Source organism: Chrysemys picta, chromosome 4 (genome assembly GCF_011386835.1).
Source record: "Chrysemys picta bellii isolate R12L10 chromosome 4, ASM1138683v2, whole genome shotgun sequence".
NCBI lineage: Eukaryota > Metazoa > Chordata > Testudines > Emydidae > Chrysemys > Chrysemys picta.
Window position 1 is genome coordinate 59,003,511 of NC_088794.1, and position 26,754 is coordinate 59,030,264.

At 48.0% G+C, this 26,754-nt stretch overlaps 2 protein-coding genes across 4 annotated transcripts in view; both read left to right on the plus strand.

The window, feature by feature from the left end:
* Positions 1 to 8,568, plus strand: part of C4H6orf89 (chromosome 4 C6orf89 homolog) — a 34,618-nt gene extending 26,050 nt beyond the window's left edge. For both annotated transcript variants that reach the window (XM_005280490.4, XM_042848959.2), the window contains exons 7-8: positions 835 to 958; positions 1,673 to 8,568. In XM_005280490.4, coding sequence (XP_005280547.1) covers positions 835 to 958; positions 1,673 to 1,758 — 210 coding nt within the window. In that variant the 3' untranslated portion in view covers positions 1,759 to 8,568. The remainder of the gene's footprint in view (positions 1 to 834; positions 959 to 1,672) is intronic.
* Positions 8,569 to 8,715: 147 nt separating this feature from the next.
* Positions 8,716 to 26,622, plus strand: PI16 (peptidase inhibitor 16). Of its 2 annotated transcripts, XM_065595049.1 has the most exons (8): positions 8,716 to 11,619; positions 12,130 to 12,265; positions 12,966 to 13,176; positions 18,235 to 18,453; positions 19,323 to 19,432; positions 20,396 to 20,484; positions 21,448 to 22,191; positions 22,599 to 26,622. In XM_065595049.1, the coding sequence occupies exons 3-8, from the start codon at positions 13,024 to 13,026 to the stop codon at positions 22,736 to 22,738; spliced, it is 1,455 nt and encodes a 484-aa protein (XP_065451121.1). In that variant the 5' UTR covers positions 8,716 to 11,619; positions 12,130 to 12,265; positions 12,966 to 13,023; the 3' UTR covers positions 22,739 to 26,622. The 2 variants fall into 2 exon arrangements, with proteins under 2 accessions (XP_065451121.1, XP_065451120.1); XM_065595048.1 differs by having other exon boundaries at positions 12,130 to 13,176.
* The last annotated feature ends 132 nt before the right edge of the window (positions 26,623 to 26,754 follow it).

The window sequence follows — 26,754 nt, forward strand, 5'->3', positions numbered from 1 at the left end:
GCAATCAATTGCTTTTCCCAAGCGCACTGGGAAACGGAGATTCTTGTCTGATGACTAAAGCATGGGCAATGCTAGTTGGGGTGGCTGGGTTTTGTTCCTGCTTCTGTCCTGCCTTACTGTGACTTTGGGGACCAGTCATTTGATTGCTCCGTGCCTCAGTTTCCCTATATGTAAAATAAGGATCTGACTTGGGGTCTGTCTACCCTGCAGTTAAAAACCTGTGGCTGGCCTGTGCCAGCTGGTTCAATTGCAGTGTAGGCGTTCAGGCTCGCCCTGGAGCTCAGGCTCTAGGATCCTAAAGGGGGGAGCGTCCCAGAGCTTGGGCTGCAGCCCAAACCCAAATGTCTACACCACAGTGAAACAGCCCCAAGCCCCGCAAGCCTGAGTCAGCTGGCACGGGCAGCTGGAAGTGTCTAATTGCAGTGTAGACACACCCATAGCTACTTAGGAGGAGGATTGTGAAGTTGGTTTAATGCAGTAGCTCCCAACCATTTTTTTGTTGGCACAGATCAGTGATGGGTGCTCCTGAGTGCATCCCCTCACTCTGGGCCTCTGCCCCGTTCTCCCACCTCTGGGCCGATTTTTTCCTCCTCCTCGTCTTGCTTGTTTTTCTTTGAGTGCGGAGGAGTGGTGGGGCTGTGCTGCTTTGTATAGCTGAATAGGGGGCATCAGCAGCCTTCAGGGTCTTGGGTTTGGTATGATTTCATATTGATAACCCCGTAATAAATAGTCCTCTAATATCACCACTGGCCTGGTTGAGCCATGCCCCGAAAGGACAGGGAGAGTTTTTGAAGCTCCTTCCTCTATATCTTTCCTCCTTCCTATCTGTTACAGACCCACAGACTGCACAGCATGTTTGCTATTGGAAGCGGCCAGCTAACCCTGAATATTGCACCTTACACTGAGTGCAGAGGACACTGCAGGACTCTGTCGGTGGAGCTGGAAGCTGGGGATTTTGGTGAGTTGCAGTGTTGCAGTGAGTAGCCCTAGGAGATCCCCTCCTGAAGCAGGGCCAGGCACCTGCTCCCAGTTTTGTCTTGTACCAAGTGCCTCCAACAGAGATGAGCATCTACTTCCAGCATCAAATAATTGCACCCAACCAACTGTGCCAAGCCTTCTTATGTAGTGGGAGAAAAAAACTACTCCCCAGACCCCTTTGAGGGCTCAGTTTATGACCTGGAGCAGAAGCAGCAAAATGCCTTGAGATACTCTGTGTAACTTTATGTCTAAGTCCTCATCTCCCACTGATTTCCAAGGATCATTTGAGTCTCCTTTCCCTTGAGGTCCTGCAGGCAGAGGAGTTTCATAGCCTTGTCCATGATCATTTTCTCTGCATTTATCGAGTCTCTTCTAAAGCCTTGTCGTGTCACGTTGCCGAAGACGAGCAGGGTCAGGTTAGGTGAGTGCTTAGAGAGGAAACCACTCAGGAATAGCCAGGATGCTGCAGGAAGTGGTGTGGATGACTTACTCGCCCCTTTCCCTCTGAGTCTGTTCTGATTGATGCCCTGACGCGGTGCTGCTGGAGGTGCTGCCTTGTGATAGAGATGTAAAATGGAGGCCCTGATCAGCTTCTCTTCTCTCTACATATTTATCACAGTGGGGTCTGAGCTTGTCCAGTGCAATAACCAGTCATGGGCCTGTCTCATGCTACTTCTTGTTGTGTTTCCCAAAGGCTATGCCAGCGCGGATTACTGGAAGATGAGCTTTAACTCCAGAGGAGCAGAGCCCATAGTCATTTGCGATGGATCCGCTAGCTAAGAACTGTGGGAGAGCTGGAGTCCACTCCAATGCGAGAAGAATGCGCAAGGGGCACAAGGAGATGGGCGTATAAAAGCGACGAAGCTGGTGCAGCTGAAACATCCGGGGAAGCAGCTTTGCCCACCCTGCCCACTGTGTGGGAGGCCTTGTGTTTCAAGCAACCGTTTCCCTGACCTCCGAGGTAATACTTCCCCTCCTCAGACGTACCTAAGGAGAGAGGCAGTTGAACCGATCACCCCCCTCAGGTAAGCCCTGGGGGTGCACACGTTTGTTTTCCTGAGTCCAGGCAACTGCATTTCTGAGAACAAGCTTCTCCTTGTGTCCTTTGTGACTATTGCACTGTTAGAATTTCACAGGGAGCCCCAGAGCGGGCGAAATCGTGACTGAAACCCTCCTTTACGTTCATCCCGGAGAGGTAACGTTGGGCTGGCCTATTGGGGCAGCTCTGTCAAGGGGACACATGATTGAAATGTTCCACCAAAATCCCCCACGTCACAACCCAGTTCCATGCCCCACGAGGAGGAGAATGAGCCCCACAGCCCCCATTCACAGACTCAGGCCGGGCTCCATGCCACAGGAAAAGAATGGGCCTTACAGCCCGGCCACCACAAACAGCAGCATTCTTATACCAAATGAATCTGTTTAACCCTTTCCCCCCCCCGCCCCCATGTCTCGTCGTGATTGCTCTTCTGCATTATGGCAGCCTCAGAGTGTTGCTGGTTCCTATAAATAGTTCCTATGCTTTTTTCCTCCTCTAACAAAAATACTGGTGTGAATTTGGCTGTCCAGGTTCTGAGAGTGCAGAGAGCTTTGGTGAGAGCACTGCCTAAGCTTCCCCTTTCAGATCGATGAGTGAACTGCACTACCCCGCTCCCCCACGGCTCCACCTGGCTCTGACTTGGAAACCTCTGGTTACGACTTTCAAAAGTGACTAGTGATCTTGAGCCCCCTGATTCTCAGACAATACTGAGCACCCACCCTGTGAAAATCAGGCTCCCTTGAGGTGTCCCAAGTTGGCCACCCAAAATCACTGATCTCCTTTGAAATCTTGGCACTTGTCTACACTGGCGAGGCAAACGGCATCAGCACCTTACTCACAAATCTTGCTTGCATATACTATGCAGCTCTTGTTTGAAATGTGCTGGCTTGCTTTCCTTGGCCAGTATGGGAAGGACCTAAATGAGAGCAGCTTTTAGGATCTGGTTTACCTGGAAGTTCCTTCTTCCCTGAGTTATTTGTGTGTTAACTCCTTCCAGACCCCAAAGCTCCATCTCTCTCTAGAATGAATGTTGATTTTTTTTTTCCTGATTCCCTTCTGAGATTCCTCTGCATGTTTCCTGTTGCTTGTGTGCTCCCTTGTCCGGTGCCTTTAGAGAGGATCAGTTTCATCATGTGCCGGCTGCAGTTACAGCCGTTCCTCCCAAGTCTGATCCTAAGGGTCTTTGTTCCTGCTGTGGAAGATGGCTTACAGATATGTCAGACTGAAGTCATAGCCCTAGGCTGCGGTTCAGGACAGTTCGTATGGTATTGTGAGAGCCTCTTTTGTTTTGAAGCAAGTTAATCATGTTATGAGACACAAGAATCTTTTAGTTTGTAAACATCTTCAGGTCAATTAAAATAACGAAGTGGAAAGATTTCATTCCACCCTCTTGCAGTTTTTTAACAACAGCTGGAAAATGGGTGTGAAGCTGCTGCTGGTATTTATTAATCGTGTTACAGTAATGCTTAGAGCAGGCCTGCACAACTCGTAAAGCGGCGAGGGCCATATTACTCCAAAGAAAACAGCTGAGGGCCGAAACCCCCCCAGCGCTGCCAAACCCCCCCACCCCAGCGCTGCCAAACCCCCCCACCCCAGCACCACCCAGCCCCCCCCAGCACCGCCCGCCCCCGGAAACAACCCCCCCAGCCCTGCCGAAACACACACACACACCCCCAGCGCCACCTGCCCCGCGGAAACAAATCATCCTTCCCCAGCGCCGCCCCACCGAAATAGCAGTATTGAACCTCAGTAATTTGTTATAGCGGGCCCCTAAGGTAGTATAATTAAGGTAAAAGAAAAATGTCTTTTTGCTAGAAGTAGAATAAGATCTTCCCCCCACTTTGTAATCAATTACCCTGTTGAATGAATGAGCTGTGAATGAGGAAGACGTGGAAGGCAGGCACCTCCAGACAGCTGCAACCCTTGGAGAGGGCAGGGTCGGCTCTAGGATTTTTGCCGCCCCAAGCAAAAAAAATGTTGGCCGCCCCCGCCTTTTTTTGTGCCCCCCAGGCCCGTCCCCGTCCCAACTCTACCCCTTCCGAACCCCTTCTCCAAATCCCCAGCCCCGCTTCCTCCCCCGGCGTACGGAGGTGAGCTAGGGTGGGGGAGCGCAGGAAGTAACGGGGTGTAGAGGAACCACTCCTCACTCCAGCTCACCTCCGCTGCCTCCCGCGAGCGCCCCGCCGCTCGGCTTCTCCTCCCTCCCAGCCTTGCTGCGCGAAACAGCTGCTTCGCGTGCGGAAAGCCTGGGAGGAAGTGGGGAGAAGCGAAGCGGCGGCGACGCGCTCAGGGGAGCAGGCGGAGGTAAGCTGGAGTGGCAGGGCACTTTTTCCCCATGCCCCGGAGTCGGTGCCTATGATGGCCGGCGCCAGAATGCCACCCCTAGAAATGTGCCGCCCCAAGCACCTGCTTGTTTTGCTGGTGCCTGGAGCCGGCCCTGGGAGAGGGGATGGGAGCCAGACCAGATCAGTAGAACAGGTCAGCCACCGATTCGCCGCTCGCCTCCTCAGCCCCCGCCACTGCCCGCTCACTCGCCTCCTCAGCTCCCCTCCCTCACCCGCCGCTTGCCTACTCACCTCCCCCCCGCGGGCCGCACAGTGAGCCCACCTACTTAACCCCCGAGGGCTGCATAGTGAGCCCACGCGGGCTGCATGTTGTGCAGGCCTGGCTTAGAGGTTCCAGTCCAGATCAGAGCTTCATTTTGCAGGGTGCTCTACAAAGCTAAAATAGAAGACAGTTACTGTCCCAAAAGAATTTATAATCCAAGGGCACGATCCTGAAAACACTTCCCTACATGCATAATGCTAATGAGTTATTCGGGGGGGGGGGGGGAGAGGGTTGCAGAATCAGTCCCTAAAGAGGGAAAAGACAAAACAGGTGGAGTAGAACACGAGAGGGTGGGTGTTATTTTAGTTGGCTTTGAACAATAAAGGTCTAATTTAATTAGCAGGAAAATATCACAGGGAATTAGGTTAGTACAATTCCCAGTATTATTGTTTGCTAATTTTTGTTGGTGAGTTTTATACTAGTGATTGTACACACCCCCTACACTCTCACACACGTGTATCCCTCGGAAGGGCTGGATCCTGTGCAAGTTACCCTTGATTTCAGTGACACAAGGATCATGCCCTAAACACACAAATTAGTGACCGATGCTATTTACATTTTGGCAGCTTCGCAATTTAAATTCGGAGGCCAACAAGGTTACCTCATCAGCTCCCAGGTTTTTCTGTGCCTAGCTCCGTTTTTATTAAGCATTCAATGAGATATACACACAGGGAATATATTGGACTCAGTGTTGTTAATAAGATCATGAGTGAGTTAGTGCTGCTACTGCTTCTAAGTGTCCTTGAATGTGGCTTGTAAAAAGTTGCAGAGAAAATTGTCAGCAGTCTGTGAAATGGCTTTGTTTTGTGACCCACGTCAGTGCCAACACGGATCCCTGGCTTTATGGAAGGAGAAGAAATCAGCCAATAAGACAATCAGCTGTCAGGCTCTCTAACAAGCAGTGAGTTCTCAAGCTGGTTTATGTCTACTCTACACACGTGCTCCCATAAAAACAGCTTCTCCCCAGCTCAAACACAACTAGCAGAGTGTTACGCCAGTTGGAGAGAAGATGGTGAATCTGTCCTGATTGCAGATCTGCTTTCCAAGTGCACTTTTGGTCTCTGCCTAAGTTTCCAGAACTGTGTCTAGGAGACACAGTGCTCACATGTCCAAACCTCACTGCCTTTGGAATTTACATCATTTGTTTTTACACTTCCAGTATGCTTTCTCCTCTGCTTCCAAGAGCCGTAAGGAATTAAAGGCAGATTTAGCTGCTAAACCAAAACAGGAGGAGGCTGATTTTACTCTGCTTGTTAAGATACTGAAGAATCAAATGTGGCCCCATCAGCACTAGAGTACAAAGCCCTGGTGGTTTCTAGCTCAAGTCCATCCCTATCTCTGGCAGCTAGGGAAATAGCGTTAGCACCTTGCTGTGATTCAGTACAGGCATGGCTGTCGGGGTTTGAACTCTTGTGTAGATAAGGCCAAAGGAGAATGAGGCTGGTGAGTCTGAGATGCAGCGTGCTCCTAGTCAACGATTCAGCTCCTAGTCATAGAATCTCAGGATTGGAAGGGACCTCAGGAGGTCGTCTAGTCCCACCCCCTGCTCAAAGCAGGACCAACCCCAACTAAATCATCCCCGCCAGGGCTTTGTCAAGCCTGACCTTAAAAACCTCTAAGGAAGGATATTCCACCATCTCCCTAGGGAACCCATTCCAGTGCTTCACCACCCTCCTAGTGAAAAAGTTTTTCCTAATATCCAACCTAATAGTCAACACTTTCCAGGCTAGATAGTCTGATGACTGCCGGCAAGAACTGGTCCCATCCCATCTCCCACCCCATTTGTGTTTTGGGGCACAACTTCTCCCACTCAGAAAAGAAGCAGCATTTCCAAAGGCGGTGACAGGCTTGAGAGGTGGGGAAGGGCAATTCTATTCTTGCCATCTCCCAAAACCGAGGACTTGGTAGAGAAAGGGTTAAATGTTGCCCCAAACAGTCAGCCGGCTCCTATGGCTCTGGAGTTTGTAACAGAGTGGAGCGACCTGGCCATCTTCTCAGTTATTGAGGCATCTTAGCAAGTGGATCAGGTCGTTGATGCTGTATATTATGTCACAGATATCCATGGCCTCCAGCGTTGCCTGACATTTGTGGGCCTTTCTGCGTACAACATGTCTTAAACAGTCCCTGTGTGCGGCTAGTTTGACACCTTGCCCTGCTCTCTACTGCCATCTGCCAGGGGCACAACCCCATTTGCCCAGTTCATCCCTTTTTTGAAATTCACTGCGTGCCTAAATGTTTCGTGTATGAGCCTCCCTGAATGCCATAGCCTTGCAAAGCTGCTGTGAAAATTCACCAGTCAAGGCACAAAACTTGCTCACTTGCCCTTGCCCATAATAACCGGAGATAATGAAACTGTCATATCTTACTCACCTGTAAGGAAAAACTATCTGCTCCAGGGAAGGGGGTAGGTAGAACTTCATAGAGGCTGGTTTAAGGCCTGTCTCCAATAATCCAAGACATTGTCTATCCCGATCTCTCTGGTTTATGAACTCAGGGTGACTGAATGCAGGAGAAAGGAATCTGACTACTTTGCTAATTTCAACACTGGGAAACTAGGGGGATCTGAACACCCAATTCCCACTGATTTTTAATGAGAATTGTGCAGTGCTGCAAATCTAAACCTCCAACTCCCATTGCAAAACCCCTGGAGAGTTTTCTAGGGTAAGATCCTACTGGAGTCAGATGACTTTTGCTGCATTTACTAGCCCCTCTCTCAACAGCTGTTGCAAAGTGCCCACTCTCCAGATGGGAGGGGAGGGAGGTACTGGCTGTGCTGTATGGTGCACTTTGTCTTGGCATATGTCTACACTAATTGCAGCTTGGGTACACGTCCCCACGCTAGCTTTAATCTAGCTAGCACCAGTAACTATAGTGGTGAAGACATGGCAGCATGGACCTCAACACGAGCTAGCAAGGCAAGTACATACCCAGGGTATCAGGCGGCCTTGTACAGCCCACGTTGAAGTCCGTGCCGCCAGGCCTTCACTGCTCTTTTTAGCTGTGCCAGGCAGGTTAAAGCTGGCATGGATTTGGCTACCCAAGCGGCAGTCACACCTCTGATTGCAGCGTTAGATACAGCCTTAGAGGAACAGGGAAGAAAATCAAGTTACTGGTGATTTGAATGGTAACCGCGCTACATGGCATGAGGAAGACGAGCCTACTACCCTTTCTCACGCAAATGGACCTGCCTCACTGCAGTGGGACTGCTGTCATGAGGAAGGGTTGCAGGCTCGGCCCCGATCCTGCAGTGTGCTGGGGTGCCCTTGACTCCCTGTTAATTCAATGGGAAATAAGGGAACTCAGCACTTTCCAGGATCAGACCACAAGTAATGAGCAATTCCAGCAGCCTTGCTACCAATGAACAGAAACCTTTCACCTCTCAGAGAATTCAACTTTCTTCTCTTTGTATATTTCTATCAAGAGCTCTCTCTTCTCGTCTCTTCTCTTCTGGAATGCCTGAAAATAGGTATCTTAAAGGATTGAGGGACTGTCGTGTTGAGTTAAACATGGGAGGTGCTGGCCTTTCCTTTTGCTGTGCAGATTCCAGCAAATGAGCATTGATGTATTTTTAATGTTCTCTCTTTGAGTAGTGGGAAATGGGGGGTAATATGGTTAATTGCGACATATTACAAAGACTCAGGGGTATGCTGGGCAAACTATTCTATAGATATATGCATAAAGACTGTTGAATTATATACACTAGACATTCAAGTGGCTGTTAATGTAAATATGCAGTGAATTTTATGGATGATTTTAATTTAATATATTGCAAAGTTTGTAAATATTTGGGAAAAGCCTGTAAAGAATGTAAATAAATCAGCTTTGTATGTAAGAAGAATTTTAAAATTGTTTTTACTTTTTGCATTTAAATACAAACATTGATGCACCTTTTTCCCCAATGTGGATTTTTCTTTTTTTTATTAAAGAAACAGTGTTGCAAACAAGAGCCGTGGATTTGTGACTATACTTGAGCTATAGCATATAGGCACCAACCTTTGGTTCCTGGGGGGTGCTTGACCCCTGCTCTGCCCAGGGGCCGGCCCCCTCTCCACCCCTTCCTCCAAGCCCCTGCCTCTTCCCACCCCACCTCTTCCTGCCCCTGGTCTGCCTCTGCTCCACCTCTTCCCGCTCCTCCCCTCTCCTCCCCTCCAGAACCTCCTGCATGCCGCGGAACAGCTGATCACGGTGGGAGGGAGGTGCTGGGAGGGAGGGGAAGGCGCTGATCGGCGGGGCTGCCGGAGGGTGGGAGGCGCTGATCCGCGTGGCTGCTGGTGGGTGCTCAGCACCCACCATTTTTTTTCATGGAGTCTGTGCCTATGCTATGGTGGCAGAAGTGGTGGAGGAGGGTATAATAGAGATCTGCATATGCTGGCTAGGTTGACGACAGTCAGCATACGGCATTAAATATCTGACAGTCTGATAATATGTCTTTACACATAGGTAAAATTTTCAAAAATGTGTAAGTGATTTGAGCCTAAATCTCAATTGCAAAAGTGATTTAGTCTCCTAAAGTCTTGTCTGCACTTAAAGCTTTGCTGCTTTACCTGTATTACTATAGTTAAAGTGGCAAACCCCACCCCTAGTGTAGGTGTGGTTATGGGTAGAAAAATGATTATACTAGTGTAGCTTATTCCTGTTTGAGAACTCAGGTAAGCTATACCAATATAAGGCACATGATATTAGTATAACTGTATCCACACGAGGGCTGTTACTGGTATATCGGTGTCAGCAAAAAATCAGCCAGCATAGCTATATCAGTAAAAGCAAAGTAGCTTTTGAAAATTGGATTTAGGCTCCTAAGTCACTTAAGCACTTTTGAAAATGTTACCCAGTGGCTGTATTTTCAAAGGAGCCCAAGGAGTTAGATGCCCAACTCCTGTTGATTTTCAGTGGGATCAGGGTACCTAACACCCTTATTTTCTTTTGGAAACGGTAGCCATTCGGCCTGATCCAGAACCCACTGAAGTCGGATCAGATCCACAAACCCTATTGTGTGTTTTATATCTCATACATTATGTAAGAAAATTATTTGTTCCTAATGATCCATAGGTTTATTGGAGCTGCACAATACATTTCTATATTGAAACATTTGAATACAAGAAAGCCGCATTCCTCACACGCTTACCTAATGGGGCCTGCAGGAGACAAGCTTGTCAGCAGAGGGGTGGGAGCTTGGTGCTTGTTTTGCAGCATCTCAGTGCTACCAATGTTGGTTCCAAAAAGAACAACTGTAGGTGGGATCCTGGAGTTGAGAAGCTGTCCTTGATCAGTTTAAAATTTGCCAACAGCTGCAGCTGACTCTGCCAAAAAAAATCATTGTTACTAGTAGACAAGCCATTCTGAATGGATTGGGGTGCTGCTGGATACCCCACCCAAAGCACAAGCTTCAGCACCTAGAGCGCACCAGGAGAGGCCACGTGGGGCAGTCAGAGCATAACTCACAGCCTGTGGCTTGGGTGGTGGATCCAGGCCTCCCCCCTTGGCCATAGACAGGGACAGGAGGGGATGGAAGAGAGAGAGGTCCAAATAACTTCCCTAATGCCTTCCTACTTTTTTTTCATAAACATCCCTAAATGTCCCAGAGCAAGGTTGGCATTTCTGTGTTCAGGGTAGGAAAAAAGGGGGTGGGTGGGAGGTAACATACATACGTGTGTGTGTGTGTGTGTGTGTGTGTGTAAATGGATATATATTAACAATTCTCCTTTAACTCCTCTGTTATTAAAATTCTGCAGTTGTTTTGTCAACTGTATGTAAAATAGCACTCACTGCGTAAAAAGGCAAATTTCCCTCTTAAAATGAGGAAAGGACATACATTCTTTATTTATACTGCTTCCAGTAAGGAAAAATTAAATACGTTTGAAAAAACACCCCATTCTTTTCAAAATGGCTGACAGCACGTCTCCAAAAATGATACCCAGGGGTCCTGGAAAGGACAGAAAGAGTAGGAGGGACTTCCAAAACCATAGGGCCAAAAAGGGGGTGGGGCAAAAGGTGGGGCAGAGTTCTGATTGGTACAATGCCATGATGCGTGACAAGGAAACCTGTCAAAATGAAAGACATTTGTGATGAAAGACATGGAGCTATTACTACTTTCCCTTAATATCCCTCCTTATGCAGTTTCATAAGGTTTTTCTCACTTCCTATCCAACCCAAAAATTTTGGGAAGGGCTATAAGCTCTCCTCCTTAAGGGTATACATTTATCTGATGAGGGTCAGGAAGAAACTTTCTGTGGGGAAGGTTATTCCATAACTGCCCACTGCACCTTCCTCGGGTGCTGGCCGCTCCAAGACGTGATAATGGACAAGATGTCCGGGACCCCGATCTGATCTAGAATTACAATTCCTGCATGTCTAGAGTCGCTGCTTGTTGTTAAACAGCTGCCATGTTCTGCCTCCGAGGTGGCTACATTTTAATGGCAGGTGAAATGATCCCTGTGTCTAGTCTGTGTTAAAGTTTGGAAAACATTTGGGGATGCTCTAGAAGGAAAGGGGAGGGAGTAATTACATAAGTGAAGGGAGCCAGGGTGGCTGCCCTCCGAACCTGAGGGTAAAGGGCCGCTCTCTCAGCCTGAGTGGGCGGGGCCAGGCCAAGCTCGCTCCACCCCCCGGAAGGGGAGGGGTGGAACAGGAAATATAAAGGCTGGGGCCCTTAGCTCAATCAGGGCAGCACCAGGAAGGGAGGCAGATGCAGACCACGGGCTGCTCCCTTCAGACTCTGCTGCCACGCCAGGGGAGGCCCTGGACCAGTGGGAACCTCATCTGGAGGAAGGACTGGGGCTGCCAGGACTGCCCGCTGCTGAGTACCCAGAGGGACTGGAGGAGCCGGAGGGGGAGCTGGAGCTGCCAACAGCCGAGTACTGGGAGGAGCTGGAGGAGCCTGAGCCCGAGGGGGAGCTGGAGCTGCCAACAGCGGACTACCCCGACGCACTGACGGAACCAGAGGGATTCGGACGAGCAATCGGGTAGGAATTAGCCCAGGACAGAGCTGCGCAGTGGTGAGTCTATGTAGCGGGAGGACCCCGCTGACCCAGTGGCAGGACCCTCGTTCTGCCACTGTCAGGGCCCTGGGCTGGAACGCAGTGGTGTAGGGTGGGCCTGCGTTCCCCTACCCGGTCGACCCACTCCGGGACCTTTGCCGGCGCTCCCTTGCCTGAGGGGCGCGCTACAGACACTGGCTTGCGTCCTTCCCGCCGCTAATTCCCCAGTGGCAGAGGCGTGACCCAGGCCGGCCAGTGACGTCGTAGCTCCCCACCGCCCCCTAGCGGGTAGGTGGACCGACACCGATCACAATAAGTCAGTGGTTCCCTAACTTTAATAACCTGTAAACCCCTTTCACTAAAATGTCAAGTCTCACGAACCCCCTCCTAAAAATGAATATTTCCAGGGATTTTCTCCTTTACCTGAGTATAAATTATAAAAAAGAAGTGATCTTGAAAATATAAAATGTGTTTTTATGACGTGCTTATTACACACAATGTATTATTAATTATTATTTATCATTACAGTATTTTTATTACATTATGAAAATGGCAACACTCTTCCAAGATCTCACTTTCGTAGCTTGTATCACTTTGAAAAAGCCGTTATAAGACAAGGCTCCTATGTTTCATCAAGGAGTATCAGATATGAAACAGCATAAAGGTATTTAAGAAGCCAACTCAAAGTGTTCCTCCTACACAAGCATTCAGGACTTGAGCAGTCCAGGCAAACAACACATGTTACACCAAAGCTCAAATTAGTTCTTCATAATAATTTTAAAAACAATACTTGCTGCTTATTTATTTTAAAAACAGAAAAAAAAAATCCACCTCCCTTTCCATTTCTTATAAGGAGTTTTGAAGTTTAAATCTCCTCAGTGTGATAGATATGCTTGCTTTGATCTGCTTAGCTCTTGGAAGTCTAGAGGCTCCGGGCTGCTTGCCCTGTGCTGCCTGGGGTCCCTATGGACAGCTCTGTCCGCCATTAGGGAATTTTTTCCCAAGAACCCCCTGTAACACTTCGTGAACCCCCAGGGGTTCACGAACCCCAGTTTGGGACCAATGCAATAAGTAATTATAGGACATCACAAAGGGTTATATTAATGTTTAAATCTGAAATTACAGCAGTAGCAGGGCCCCAAAACGGCGCTCCTTCGATTGTGGAAAAAATTAATACCAGGATTTCACACACATGCTAGCTCTCCGGGAGTGGGCATTGTTCACTCATTGGCCCCTTAAGCAACATTCCTTTTTCATCAGTGACATTACATGGGTGTGTTCCCTGTGGCTCTGAAATGTATTATAATAACGAGATAAATTTCCTCCCCTAATCTCAAACTTTGGGTGTTCCTTGTTTTGGGAAGTGCTTTAAATCTATCTGCCAGAGGCGTGGGCTGCTAAAGCCAGAGACCGACTGCCACAATGCTGAGCTCTGGGCTTCCTCCCCTTCTCCTATTGCTCTCAGCTGTGGAGCTGAGCTGGTCCCTTACAGATGATGAACAGAGGTTGATCGTGGCGATGCACAACCACTACCGCTCCCAGGTCTCCCCTCGTGCTGCAGACATGCTGAAAATGGTAAGTGTCCCATGGGAAACCCAGGGTCTGATTGCAGTGGGATATCTGGGGTCTTCTATGTCAGTGTTTCTCAGTGACCAGTCCGTGAACTGGTGCCAGTCCCTGAGATTTCCCTCACATAGTTCATTAACTTGCATCTGAAGAAGTGAGGTTCTTACCCACGAAAGCTTATGCTCCCAATACTTCTGTTAGTCTCAAAGGTGCCACAGGACCCTCTGTTGCTTTTTACAGATTCAGACTAACACGGCTACCCCTCTGATAGTTCATTAAGGCAGCAAGCCAGTCCCTGGTATCAAAAAAGGTTGAGAAACACTGTTCTATATGATAGAAGGACATGGGATATCTGGAGGTCTCCAGTATGATAGGAATCCTGTATCTTATTGAATAGCTGAGGGTCTCCTACATTTCTTCTTAAAATAAGAGCAACCTTTGTTATGAAATGTACTTTGAAAGTTTAAGTTCATAAATGTGATTGACTCTAGCTGGAGATCCAGTGTAAAAAATTTTCTTTTTCCCTCATGTAGCAATAACCGAGCTACACACCATGTACAGTAAATGTCATGGCTGTAGTAAACAAATTTGCAATGAACAAATAACCAAAACTTAAATTCACCAGCCAGAGTGATGAAATCCCAGCTGAGCTCGGAGAACAATTCTTAGTGTTGCACTTGTGATTACTGATAGATTCTTTTGTCTATAGAATGGAATATAAAATTGAACCTCAACCATTGATTTTGGCTGTATAGGTATCTTAATACTAGCCATCTTTCATCCAAGGTGCTCGTGTATGTTCCTTCTCACAACACCCCTGCAGAGTAGGTCTGGCGAAACAGTAATATCCCCATTTTATAGATGGGAAAATCTGACGCATGAAGAAGCAATATGCCCAAGGTCATATAGTGTGTCGGTCTAAGCTACAAATAGAGGCTCATTCTTTCGGTCCCTGCTCTAACCATAAGAGAATGCTGCTTCTTGTATTAGAGCCCTTGATTTGAGTAAGATGTTTCTCCACATCTGATGAATTACTATATTTGTAAAGTGTTTTGAAGAGGGAAAGTGCTACAGAAAGTGCAAGGTGTTGATATTTGGACTGCATTACCCCTTTGGCTAAAGACAAATTTGCAGCTAGTTCTTTATCATGACTACAGTCGGTCGGGGATTTTTTGATGAGCACTGAAAAATGTCTATTTGTCAAAACCAGAACTGTTCACAAAACAGGGTCAATTTTGATGACTCTCGTGATGCCAAAATATTTGGAGGGGGAGGGAGGAGGAGGTTTTCATTTTTTTTCAAATTTTCATTTTGAAATTTTAGTAAATTTCAAGTTAAAAGAGAATTTTTAAAAAGTCAAAATTGAAACAAAATGTTTCAAAATTATAAAAACGAAATGGTTCGATTGACCCAAACCAATTTTTTTGGGAGGATTTTTGGTGTGTGAAAATTGTTGAGATTTTGATTTTTCATCCTATTTTCAGGATGGGAAACATTTTCAATATCTCAGGACAAGAAAACCATCCCCTTCTGCCCCCAGCTCTAATCATGACTTGATTATTTTAGGCCTTGCCAGCACACACAGTTTGCACTGATTTAACTAAACTTGTTTGTGTAGACAAAACCCAAGTTAATTTGACACTATTTTAGTTCAGGGGTGAAATTTTTAAAAAGCACCTAGATCCCATTTTCAAAAGGGACTTAGGAGTCTGAGGCTACATCTACACTACAGGGGGGAGTCAATTTAAGATACGCAAATTCAGCTACGTGAATAGCGTAGCTGAATTCGACGTATCGCAGCCGACTTACCCCGCTGTGAGGACGGCGGCAAAATCGACCTCCGCGGCTTCCCGTCGACGGCGCTTACTCCCACCTCCGCTGGTGGAGTAAGAGCGTCGATTCGGGGATCGATTGTCGCGTCCCCACGGGACGCGATAAATCGATCCCTGAGAGGTCGATTTCTACCCGCCGATTCAGGCGGGTAGTGTAGACCTAGCCTAAATCTCACTGAAAGTCAAAGGGACTTAGCCTCCTAAGTGCTTAATTCATTTTTTTTTAAATGAGGCTTAGGGCTTGCCTACACAGTGAGGTAATGTGCTCTACTGGGGTGTGATTTCTAAATCACATTAGTGTGTTGCACATGAATTGACCCTGCTGGTGCACTTTAATGTAGTGCTGTTTGGGTAATGATAGAATCCCAAAAAAAGTTTTCTAGAGTGAGCTGAAACTTGGAAAGCACAAGAAGGGTGGTCAATGAAAATGCTTCAAAGACATTATTAAGTAGAATCTGACCTTAATTGACATAAATATTGATAATTTCAAACACAAAGCAAAGGCCAGATCTGAATAGAGAGCAACTACCAATGAAGGTAGTAAACACTTTGAGGAAGACATACATGAAAAACGGATCAAAAAAAGGGGCAAGCATCCTGCCAAGTCCTCAGTGGGACCCTGCATATTCTTGTGACATCTGTTAGCAATCTTGCTCCTCGTGGATTGGACTGTACAGCCACATGAGAACGTGTGATGCTGTGATGTCATCGTCGGATACGCCAGCCAGCCATACAGTGCTGTCTGAAACACTAAAGTGCATGAGGGAACCTTTAGCACACACCAGCGGAGCCTATATACAGACCAATTAATACTCAACACATCAGTGCGCTTTAGAAATCAGACCCACCGTGTGGACAAGCCCTTAGGCTCTTAACTCATTGAAGCAATTTTGAAAATGGCTTAATGAAGTATGCTGCTGCTTATTGTAAAAATGGGATGATGACTTAGGCATATGACAAATAAGAACATTCAATCCTATTTGTTTGAAATAAAAGCTTGAAGGCAGATTTGACTGCTTTGTTGCACTTTCCGCCTTGACTCAGATCCTGTCCTGAAAAACATATTGATCTTGATTGTGGTTTACTCTGAGTCTTGCATTTGTCCTGAATTTACCATGAATAGATGTGAAATGCATACACCCAGGCTACATTTACTATTATAGAATTGAAAAGACCTGATGGCCAGCAGCAGCAGTTTTTCCCCGGCACGGTAAACTTTTGTAAACGGTTCAGCTTAAAAACAATCCCGTGAGTCTCTGATTAAACTCCTGGTGTCTGCATTGCTCATCTGGATTTCCAAGGACATTTTTCTTTCGGAAGAACCAGATCTCAGCTTCTGAGTTCACCTACTCCCGTGGCTAACTGCCCATCTGCAGTCACCCTGTGCTTGTGTTTGGGACGGCAGAGCTGGTTACCATGGAAATGGTTATACAATGGGCATACGCAGGCCAAAGCCTTATTTTTTTTAATGAAGCAAATAACACAGAGGTTAGTTCTCTGCTTATGGAACCCGGCTCTCTGCCACAGGGAGGGGATAATGAGCCCCCACACCAAGACCTGCAGCCAACCCTCTTTCCAAAGCCACATCAGACCCGCCCCACCTTCCCCTGGCCGCCGCCCCTCTTATAAGTAAGCAGAGAGCAACTTGATAGAACAGTGACTGCATCTTCTCTGATCCTTGCCACCTACCGTTGGGCTTTGACACGTAGGAATCAGTGAACCAGGAATCATCCTCACACCAACTAAGATAATCACCTTCCCTGCAAAATACTGAGGGTTTCCCCATTGGATCACATCCTACTCCTGCCCCCATCAGCTGCTAAACCCACCTTCCTCACCCGCTGCTCCGTCCCTTTTGATTTTCGTGATCTTTCAGTGGGCTTGTCTGTCTGGGCTCTCCTCCCACCTGCCCTGCTATCTCTGCTGGTTGGATTTCAGAGAAGCTGCTGCCTCCTTTAAATAATGTAATGAAAGTCCAAGCAGTTGCTTCATAGTGTTCCCTTTAATGCTTCTCTTGTGCAAAAACTTCTCCCTCTCTTACCTAGCAACCGCCGCTAGGTAAGATATGGAGCCCAGGGGAGCTCAGCTGGACAAGGAGTTGTTGTCAGTCCGGGCATTGGAGGGATCACTTGGGAGGCAGCTGTCAGACTGAGTCTCCGGTCAAGTTTAAATGATGGGGTTACCAGATGTGTGTGCTGGCTCCTGCGCTCTGGTCTTAAACAGCTGTTGAACTGGGCGGGTCCCTCTCTCCAGGCAGTCCCACAGTTTGTCCTGTTCATTGTGGTCAGTGGTTCCAACAAGGGACTCAGGTCTTCTGGGTTCCATTCCCAGCTTGTTGCCAGGTGACATTGAATGAGTCACCATGCTGCTCGTTGCCTCAGTTTCCCCAATGGTAAAACAGGGATAATTCCTAACTGGGTGTAGGGGTGCTTTGAGATCCAGGGACAGAAGCTGCTGTAGAACTGCCCATTGACAACCAGCATTTTATATTCACATTTGCCTAAGGCTGGTATATTCAAAGGAACCTAAAGGGGTTAGATACTGAGCTCCAATGAATTCCACTGGAATTTGAGCAGCTAATGCCCTTGAGTTCCTTTGAAAACCCCATTCTAAAACAGTTTAAGGCTCCAATCCAGCAATTGCACCCCTAAGGGGGACTCCATCATCATCATGGCAAATCCCAGTAACATGGCCTCCTTGCAGATCAAGCGCCACCTGAATCAATCTCTGGCTAGATCCTCAAGGTGGTCTGGCTGGATATTCAGTCTGTGCCTATTACTGGCAATCTTATGGCACCACCAAAGCTTTTGATGCCCATGTGATCCCTTGTGACGGTGTTCTGTGGTAAACACATTTCAGAATTCTCTGGTCTTCCATTGTAATAATACATACCCACCACGAAAGCTGCTGAAAGTGAGCCAGTGCTGGTGGGTGCAGGGTTCAGCTTTGAATATCCTCATTTCTGATCTTGTCCTGCTATGTAATATGGACCTGCCGACAAACATGATAAGAATCAGAAACGTCACTTTGGGGAGAGCCATAGACTTCGCCAGTGCTTGGGAACAGAATCCAGGAGTCTAGGTTCTAACCTCTGGCCCCACTGGATAGGGGACAGGCTGTGTGTCTCTCAGCATGTCAGAGGGTTTCAGCCATGTGATGAGGGACTCGATCCTGATGGACAATCCTCACCCCGGCCTCATGCTTTATGATGGTGGCAGCTTTGTGTTTGTTTCAGAGCTGGGCCCCCGACCTGGAAGCCTTTGCCAAAGCCTATGCAGCGAAGTGCATCTGGGGCCACAACAAGGAGCGGGGCCGGCGGGGTGAGAACCTCTTTGCCATTAGTGACGAGATGGACGTGGAGGTGGCCTTGGAGCAGTGGTACAACGAGCATGTGCATTACAATCTGACCACGTCCAAGTGCACCGTCGGACAGATGTGTGGCCACTACACCCAGGTATCTGGCTACAGGGCATGAGGGGCTGGATTCCTGGGAGGGAGTTGTGCTTGGGACTTGACCCACCATAGAAATATTGTTTAGGGGCTGCGATACCATGGTGATGGGCCCAGTATAAGAATCTCAGTTGGACAGGATAGAATTGATTCTTATTCGGCATGGATGGCTCACTTGTGTGGGCATCATGAGCTGCTGTGATCATTACAGGCCTGCTGAACAGTTTCCCTTCAGGGAAAAAAAAAAGTCTTTAAAGTCATCTGTGTATTTTAATGCTGCACCGTTTGGTCACTCAGGAAGCCTGGTGTGGCTTTCAAGTCCCTGTAGCAGATGGGTTCTGGCCTCAGAACTAGGATCCAGGGCAAGCTCTATGTTTTGCAAGCTCTCCACTACTCCAGGGTATTTGGATCTGGACTTTTCATCTGTCTTAGTATAAAGACAGGGGCCTCTTCCAAACTTCAGTTCTGGATTATGAACAGCACCATAATTCAGGGGTACGTGGGTTGTGTCCAGATAGACAGAATTGTTGATGGGGGGGGGGTGTTCTCTCATCCAAGCACTAACCAGGCCTGACTCTGCTTAGATGTAACTCTGAAATGGTGTGCCCTTCATGCACAGAGTCCATGAGTCTGCTACAGCTCCTAGTTTGGGGAGTTGGTCCTTTAGCCCAAGCTGTAGTGGCTCATGCTTTAGCTTTGGAGGTCAGGGAAGAAAGTCCTGGTGACAACTGAGCTGATGCTGGTTGCAGATGACATACACGCTCATTCTTCTAAACCTCTTCTCACAGGCAGGGTGTCTCATGGTCTCCCAGCTGTTCTCTTCCTGCCTTGTGCTGACAAACGTAACCCTTCTCTCTTCCTCCCTTGCTTTAGGTGGTCTGGGCAAACAGCGAACGCGTTGGCTGTGGGATGCAATTCTGTAAAACCCTGCATGGTGTCGAGGAACCTGACCTCTACCTGCTGGTCTGCAACTATGATCCCCCGTGAGTGCAGGCTTCCCAAGGGCTGCTTTGATTCCATCTTGGCCCTGTCACATCTACTTACAGTAACCTTCATCCCCAGGCTGAGAAGGAATGTCCTCCCCAAGGCTCTGCTTACCTTGCTTTCAGGTAGCGAGTGGAAGCCAATCCCAATAAAGCCCTTTGTTGTCATTTTCCTGTGGCAACAAAGAGAGGCAGGTCTTGTAAATCCAGCCCAGGTCTGGGACAGAGGAGTCCTCGGTTTTATCTGCGGTGCTGCCATGGACCACGTGTCCTTGGGTGTGTCATGAAAAGCCACATAGTTACAGGGCTGTAAATCTAGACTTGCTCCACATAGGTCAATGGAAGCACCCTGGGTTTACACCAGTGTCACTAGGAGGAGAATTTGGCTGTTAATTTCTCTGTGCCTCATTTTCCCCAGCTGTGATATGGAGAAAATGAGCTTGATTCTGCTCTCAGGCTGGTGTTATGCCACTGACTCCATGGAGTTCCTTGTGATGATTTACATCAGTGTACTTCACAGATGTGTATAGCGGGCTTTGAGGTCCTCTGTTGATGGGGCTGTATAAACGCAAGGGCTAACTATCAGAGCTGGTCAGAGTGTTCCCAGTCTGGTGACCTCTATGGAAATATGCATGGAAATTTTAACGGAAGAAGGCAAAATAAAACGTTGAACGTTCAGGAAACTGAGGGGTCCTATTTTGAGCAGCTGTAACATTAAGGGCCTGATCCAAACCGCTGCTGAAGTGAATGGAAAGGCACTCAGGCCTCTAGACAGTGTTCATAAGCCCAGGTGCCATTAGTAGCACAGTCAAAGCTCCCCCCACTTGTCAAGTGACCCTTGATTTATATCTTAGCAAGATCTGACTTGAATGAAAAATCTCCCTCCTTTTTGAGATGGGGAGGGGATTCGTCCCCTCTGTTGTCATGGGCTGTTCTCTTTTCATCTGCATGTTCTGCTTCCAGCGGCAACGTAAGGGGTCGCAAGCCGTACAAGGAAGGACCTCCATGCTCCAAGTGCCCCGAGGGCTATACGTGTAGGAATTCAATCTGTGGTACGTGAAGGAAACTGGAGGAACCAGTGTCTCCATGGATGGGCCAGAGAACTCGGGGAGGGGCAGGTTCCACCCATGGGACAATCCCCCTGAAAGCAGTGGGGTTAGATTCTGAATGAGGTGCTACTCCAGGAGTAAGGGGGCAGAATCTGGCTGTATGTGGGGATCCCAGCACTTCCTCAGCCCTGCCGGCAAAGTTCTCCCAGGTCTCAGGATCAGGATTCTAGGGCTTTCCCCGGAGGTGAATAACCTTTTTGTAAGTATATATTAGTACTGTCAAAAAGGAGCTGGATTGGCAGATCTGGGACTGGAGTCCTGTGTTTATCTACAGAGCAGGCATAGCCTAGGCAGCAGTAAAGCAAGCTTACCTCACACATGCTGCCTTGCCAATGGGCCTCATCCTGATCTGACGGGACCCCCCCTACCCTCTGCTGGGGTAGGTCATTTTCACATTCTGCAGCCCATGTAGTCCTTGGCATCTCTGCTGCAGACACCAATGCGTGGTGGTAGCTCTGCCCACTGGGAGCTCCCCCAGCTCGTTCCACTGTTCAGCCACCAGAAGACAGGAAAGACTCACTGTCCTCCAACCTGGGCCGTGTTCGTGCTGGTGACAGATGGGAAAGGCTTCCTATCCCATTAGCAACCACCTGGGCCCCTGCTGCCAGGAAATACCATTCCAGAGGGGTAGCATTTTCCCACATCAGGTCTGAAAACAAACGAAATCTTGGGACCTGCCCAGAAAAAAGGATGTCCCTGCATCTGGTGGGCTACCTGCTAAGCTCAATTCTCACCAAGGGGCAGAGAGAAGCGGGTGTTTCCCTGAGAGCCCAGTGAAAGTGCCTGTCCCTGCGTTCTCCAGCTCTCCTTTGCTGGTTTTCATTGGCACTGCTCGGGGGGGCTGGGGCTCCGTTGGGCTCCGAGTGAAGCTGGTGGTAACCCACAGCCCTCTTTGTCTCTCATCAGAACCCAGTATAGACTCAGAAGAGGCCTTTCCATCCTCTAGGACAACAAGGCCAAACCTCACCACTAGGCCAGCTCTCGCAACAGCCACCACTACCACGAGCCCGACTACTACCACTACGATAAGGCCAGCACCCACCACCGTGAAAAAAAGGCTGACACCCACCACCACGAGGCCTGCACCCACTACCACAAGCCCAACCACCACCACTACTTTAGGGCCAGCACCCACCACCGCCACAACAAGGCCGAACCCCACCACGACCACAAGCCCACCACCCACCACCACCACAAGCCCGCCACCCACCCAAACAGCAAGGCCCAACCCCACCACGGCCACTGGGCCAACATCCTCCTTAGAGCCCACCTCAGACCTAAACCTTAAAACATCTCCAGAAATGCAAGTGGACTCGGAGGAGACTGGTGCCCCATTGGTGACCACGGAGGCTGTGCTCTTTCTAGACCCGGAGTCGACCCTCAGCCCGACTGCCTCCCCAGAAATGGAGGGAGACTTGAAGGAGTACGATGCAGCCTCTGTGAGACCTGAGGCAGCCCTCTCCTCAGAGCCACCTCCATCCTTCAGCCTTACAACTCCAGAAACCGATCTAAGCTTGGAAGATACCAAGCAGCCCCCACCTGCCCTAAAGCCAGCACCTGCCACTGCTAAAGTGATCTCCCTCCTGCACTTATTACCACCTTCCAAGGCCGCAGCGGGGCACCGCCTTGCTGTCCAGTCCTCCCTGTCAGGTAAGGCAGCTGTGGAGTGAGTCTTGGACGTAAAGGACATAGGCAACCCCTAAGAAACATAAATGCACTTAGCAGGAAACAATAGCAAACTGGCCCTCAAACTCCTTCCCCACACAGCACCGACCCCCTTCCCCACACCTTCTCCTGCACTGTGTCCCCTAACATTATCAGGGACTGTCTGAGCTGCCTGGTTCATGAAGCATGAGCATGGATTTGGCCGGTTCCCCACTAACTCACGAGCAGAGTCACAAGCTGTCTTTTGCCTTCTGAGGAGCTCTGTGCTGCTGTCCTGCACTATGCATTATCCTTGCCCATGTGGCAGCATGTCACAGAGGGAGCAGGGTGAAACGGTCCCTTTGCCTGTGGCTTCAGCTTTGACTCCAGGTTTCCTTCCTTTCTGCACACAGGTGCCAGAGAGACGGAAGAGTTGATGACGGGCCCCACAAAGAAAGACTTGGACCAGCAAAATGGTTCAGCCACCAGCAACCTTCTGGAGTTCTCTCTCTTCCTAGTGGCCGCTCCCCTGCTGACAGGCCTTCTGCTCTGAAGGGTCTGTCTCGACCCTCTGTGCTCTTATCCTCAAACTCTCCTCCAGTACTGATTGTCCCGCTGCCCTGCTGGGCGTGGGGCATATCAATCAGGTGAAGACCCCCTACTGGGCCTTCTTGCCACTGGCTACGTCCACTCCAATCCAGTTATACTCAGCAGTGCCTGGCAAACCACACTGGCCATTCTGTTACGCTAGCACTGCTGAGACCCCATATCCCTGGTTACCAATAAAAGGGGGGTAGCTAAGTTTTAAGTGTCCAGCTCATCTGTCAAAGGGGCAGGAGCAGCTGGGCGAAGAGAGGGGAAATTCCTTGGTCCCTCTTCCTCCCCGAGCTCTAACTCTAACCTGAAGTTCCATAATTCCTACTCCAGTCTGAGTCAGAGATGGGACTCCTTAATACTGAAGATCCTGGATCCCCACCAGTCTGGAGGCCCTCCCCCTAACCGGAACCAATGAATGATCTACTGTCTTTGTGGGACTGTAAGGTCCTTCCCCACAAATCCTATATGAAAGGCAGTGCAGAGACATGGATGGTACAACCCTATCTAAACTCCTCGCTTCCTCCACCAAATGTGTCTACAGTGCACATGCCCCTTCAGGAGAGCCAAGAATTGAACCCTGCTCATCAGTTTTGCTTGGTCCATTGCATGCATCCCATTCCAGAGTTACTCCATGTGGCATGGTTCTTATTTTTTTGTGCACGGGAAAAAATATTTCTGCACTAGAGAGGAGGCGGTGGCTCATTATAAAACTCCTGTTGGCATCCTCTATATTGTGTGTCATGACTTTAGACTAGCTTCTCTTGAGTACCTGAAGCGTACGACGTATTTCAAGTTAGATACAGATCTTGGCCTATGGTGTATGTATCTTATACACACAGTGGAACCTGATCCAGCAAAAATCAGGTGGCGTGGTGGAGTTCAAAGCAAATTCTGCTGGGGGTTATCCACTGGAAGCACGACTTACCATAGAGCAGCTTTCACTGTATGTGGCATTCATGTTTGTTTCCCCTCTGCGTGTCTGCTCCATGTATCTTACGTTTCCAAGAAAGGTGTATTAACTACACGACAAGCCTCAGGTGGTCCAGTTAAGATCCAGTGGAAGGTGCCACTTGATATGAACCTTTTAGCAACCATAGCGTCCCTTGGTTTTGCTACCTGATGAGTGGGGACTGACGTGAATCCCGTAGCCCCTTAGCTACGAGGGACACTGTTTCCAATACCCCATGAGGTCCTGCTCCCAATAAACAGTGTTCTGAAACCATCATGCTGGAGCGTACCACGTTTCACTGAGTGGCGGATGGAGTCCTGCGGCTGGAAGCTTGGTAACTTGCATGTGAAAGACTCTCTTGGCTGTTTTCTTAGTGGAGAGAGAAATGGCTTCTGTGGTCCCTCCCTTCTTTGCGGTAGTGCTAGGAATGAAGCAAAGTCCCTTATTCATTTCCTTCAGGATCCCCGAGCATTATGAGGGTGGGGGTGTGCACAACATGTAACTCAGTAGCTCTCAACCTTTCCAGACGACTGTACCCCTTTCAGGGGTCTGATTTTTCTTGCGTACCCCCCAAGTTTCACCTCACTTAAAAACTATTTGCTTACTTACAAAATCAAACATAAACATGCAAAAGTGTCAAAGCACATTTTTACTGGAAAATTGCTGACTTTCTCATTTTTACCATATAATTATAAAATAAATCAATTGGAATATAAATATTGTACTTACATTTCAGTGTATAGTGTACAGAGCCATATAAACAAATAATTGTCTATGAAATTTTAGTTTGTACTGACTTCGCTAGTGCTTTTTATGTAGGCTGTTGTAAACAAATATCTAGACAAATATCTAGACGAGTTGATGTACCCCTCAGAAGACTTCTACGTACCCCTGGTTGAGACCCACTGATGTAACTGACCTTCTGTCTATCCCTTTCTAAGGCCTCTGTTCCCACCATTTCTGAGCACCTCACAATCTTTAATGTATTTCTCCACACAGCTCCACCCCTATGAAGTAGGGCAGTGCTATTATCCCCCGTCCCTGGAGGGGAACTGAGGTACAGAGAGACAAAGGCCCAGATCCTCAAAGATATTTAGGTGCCTCACTCCCCTAGATATTGATATCAATTGGGAGTTAGGTGCTTAAATTCCTTTGAGGACCTAAGTGACGTGCCCAAGGTCACCCAGGGCGTCTGTGGTAGAGCAAGGAATTGACTCCAGGTCTCCCACATCCCAGCCTAGCAACCTAATCCTTGGCCCATCCTCCTCTCAGTATAGTCACAACTGTGTGTACATCTGTCGTGTCTTATGGCCGTGCTGCTCACCAGACCATAGTTAAAGGTGAGCTGAGTTTTGCACCACAAGCAGGGATGCAGCTGCTTTGCTACATACAAAGAACACTCTGTACCTTACTCAGCATCACAGAGTACTCACTCTTGGAGTACAGAATGGATTTTCAGAGAATTTACAAGTAAAACGGTTCATTGGTTTAGAAGTTAAAATTAATTTTAAAATGGGACTTTAAAAAACAGTAGCACTTTGGATCAGCCCTTTGTCCTGAATTGCAGAATCAGGGCCTTCATTACATTATTGCGCATGGTACTATGGAGCTCTAGACTCCCGCAATGGAGGACTTTGTATTGCTCCCACGACCTGTTTATGGCAGCACTTTAAGACCTAGGGAGTGGTCCAGCAGCGACAGAATTACACAACTCCAGAGTGCTACAGCCAAAGTTTTCTCCAGGGTGGTTTTTTTTCGGGTGTGTGTGTGTTTAAAATAAACAAAGCCATTACATGCAAATTCCACCCTCCCCCGGCAGCAGTTTGACTGCAAATTTAAACCAGAGCAGCTTTGCAAACAGCTTCATTGCGCTTTATGGTGTGAAGCTTAAAGCTGTTAAATGTATAATATCCTAGATGATGTGCGTAATATGGGTAAGTCAATGTTGTTATTTAGACCGTGGCTTTTGCTTTTTCTGATCCTTCTGAGCCCTGCTTTGCTCTCTTCATGCTGCACTGAGCTAGATATTAAAGAGAGAAAACTAGCCTATATCAAAAACTCCAGTTACATAACAGGAAGAAGCCTGAGGGGGTTTTTCAGGTCACTCATGGGCACCAGCGGTTCTACCTTGTGGCCAGCAGATGGCAGTGGTTCAGATACAAGCGAAAACTGGGCCACTTTGAAGTAAATTGCTGAACAAACCTCCAGAGACTTGAGTACTTTATTTAATCAGAAATATCAGCGGTATTTAAGTATCAGCTAAAAATAAACTGGTGCCCAAGTGACCTGGTTTGTAGGTGGCCTCAGTGCAGGCTATGTGCCCATAAAGCAGCTGCTGAGGCATGTTCAATACAAAATCTAGCCTTGGCCTATCTGCAGTGAGTCCTCCCTCAAAATGCAGATTTAGCTATTGCCATTTGCTTATCGTAAAAGTACCAGGGTGTTGCTCAGATACTACTAGAGGGGTAAACCAGGAAGAGCCTTTCAGGCCTATAACCTTTAATCTGTGCATAGGCCAAGGCTAAAGACGTGGTATAAAACCCCTGCAAATCAGCAAAAGAACCAAATAAAACAACCTAGACCAAGGCATCAGATTACATGGCTATCTACTGACCAGAGAGCCACAGCATTGCTAACTCTTCCAAGTGTATCCCGAACCTCTCTGTATAATTCTAGGGTCTTAATTTTTTTTTAACATGATTCAGCATTGCTAACACTTGTGAGTGTTGGTTTTTCTTTAAAGCACCAGTGCCCGGAGGAATGTGAGTACATGATAATCTGGGCTTTCATATATATCTAATCTAATCTATCTATCAAGCTTCTAGCCCTCCTGGCTGTTGGACAAGCTTGGAAAAGTGAACCTCAAAGGCTCAGAAACTAGAAAACAACCCCCCCCCCCCTAAATTTGCTTACTTTTAATCTCATGATTTAAAAGGTAATCTGATGGTTTTTGCAGGGAGAAGAAGAGACTAGCTCAATTTTTGAATGCTTGGCAATACTGAAGATAAAATGGTGTTTGTTTG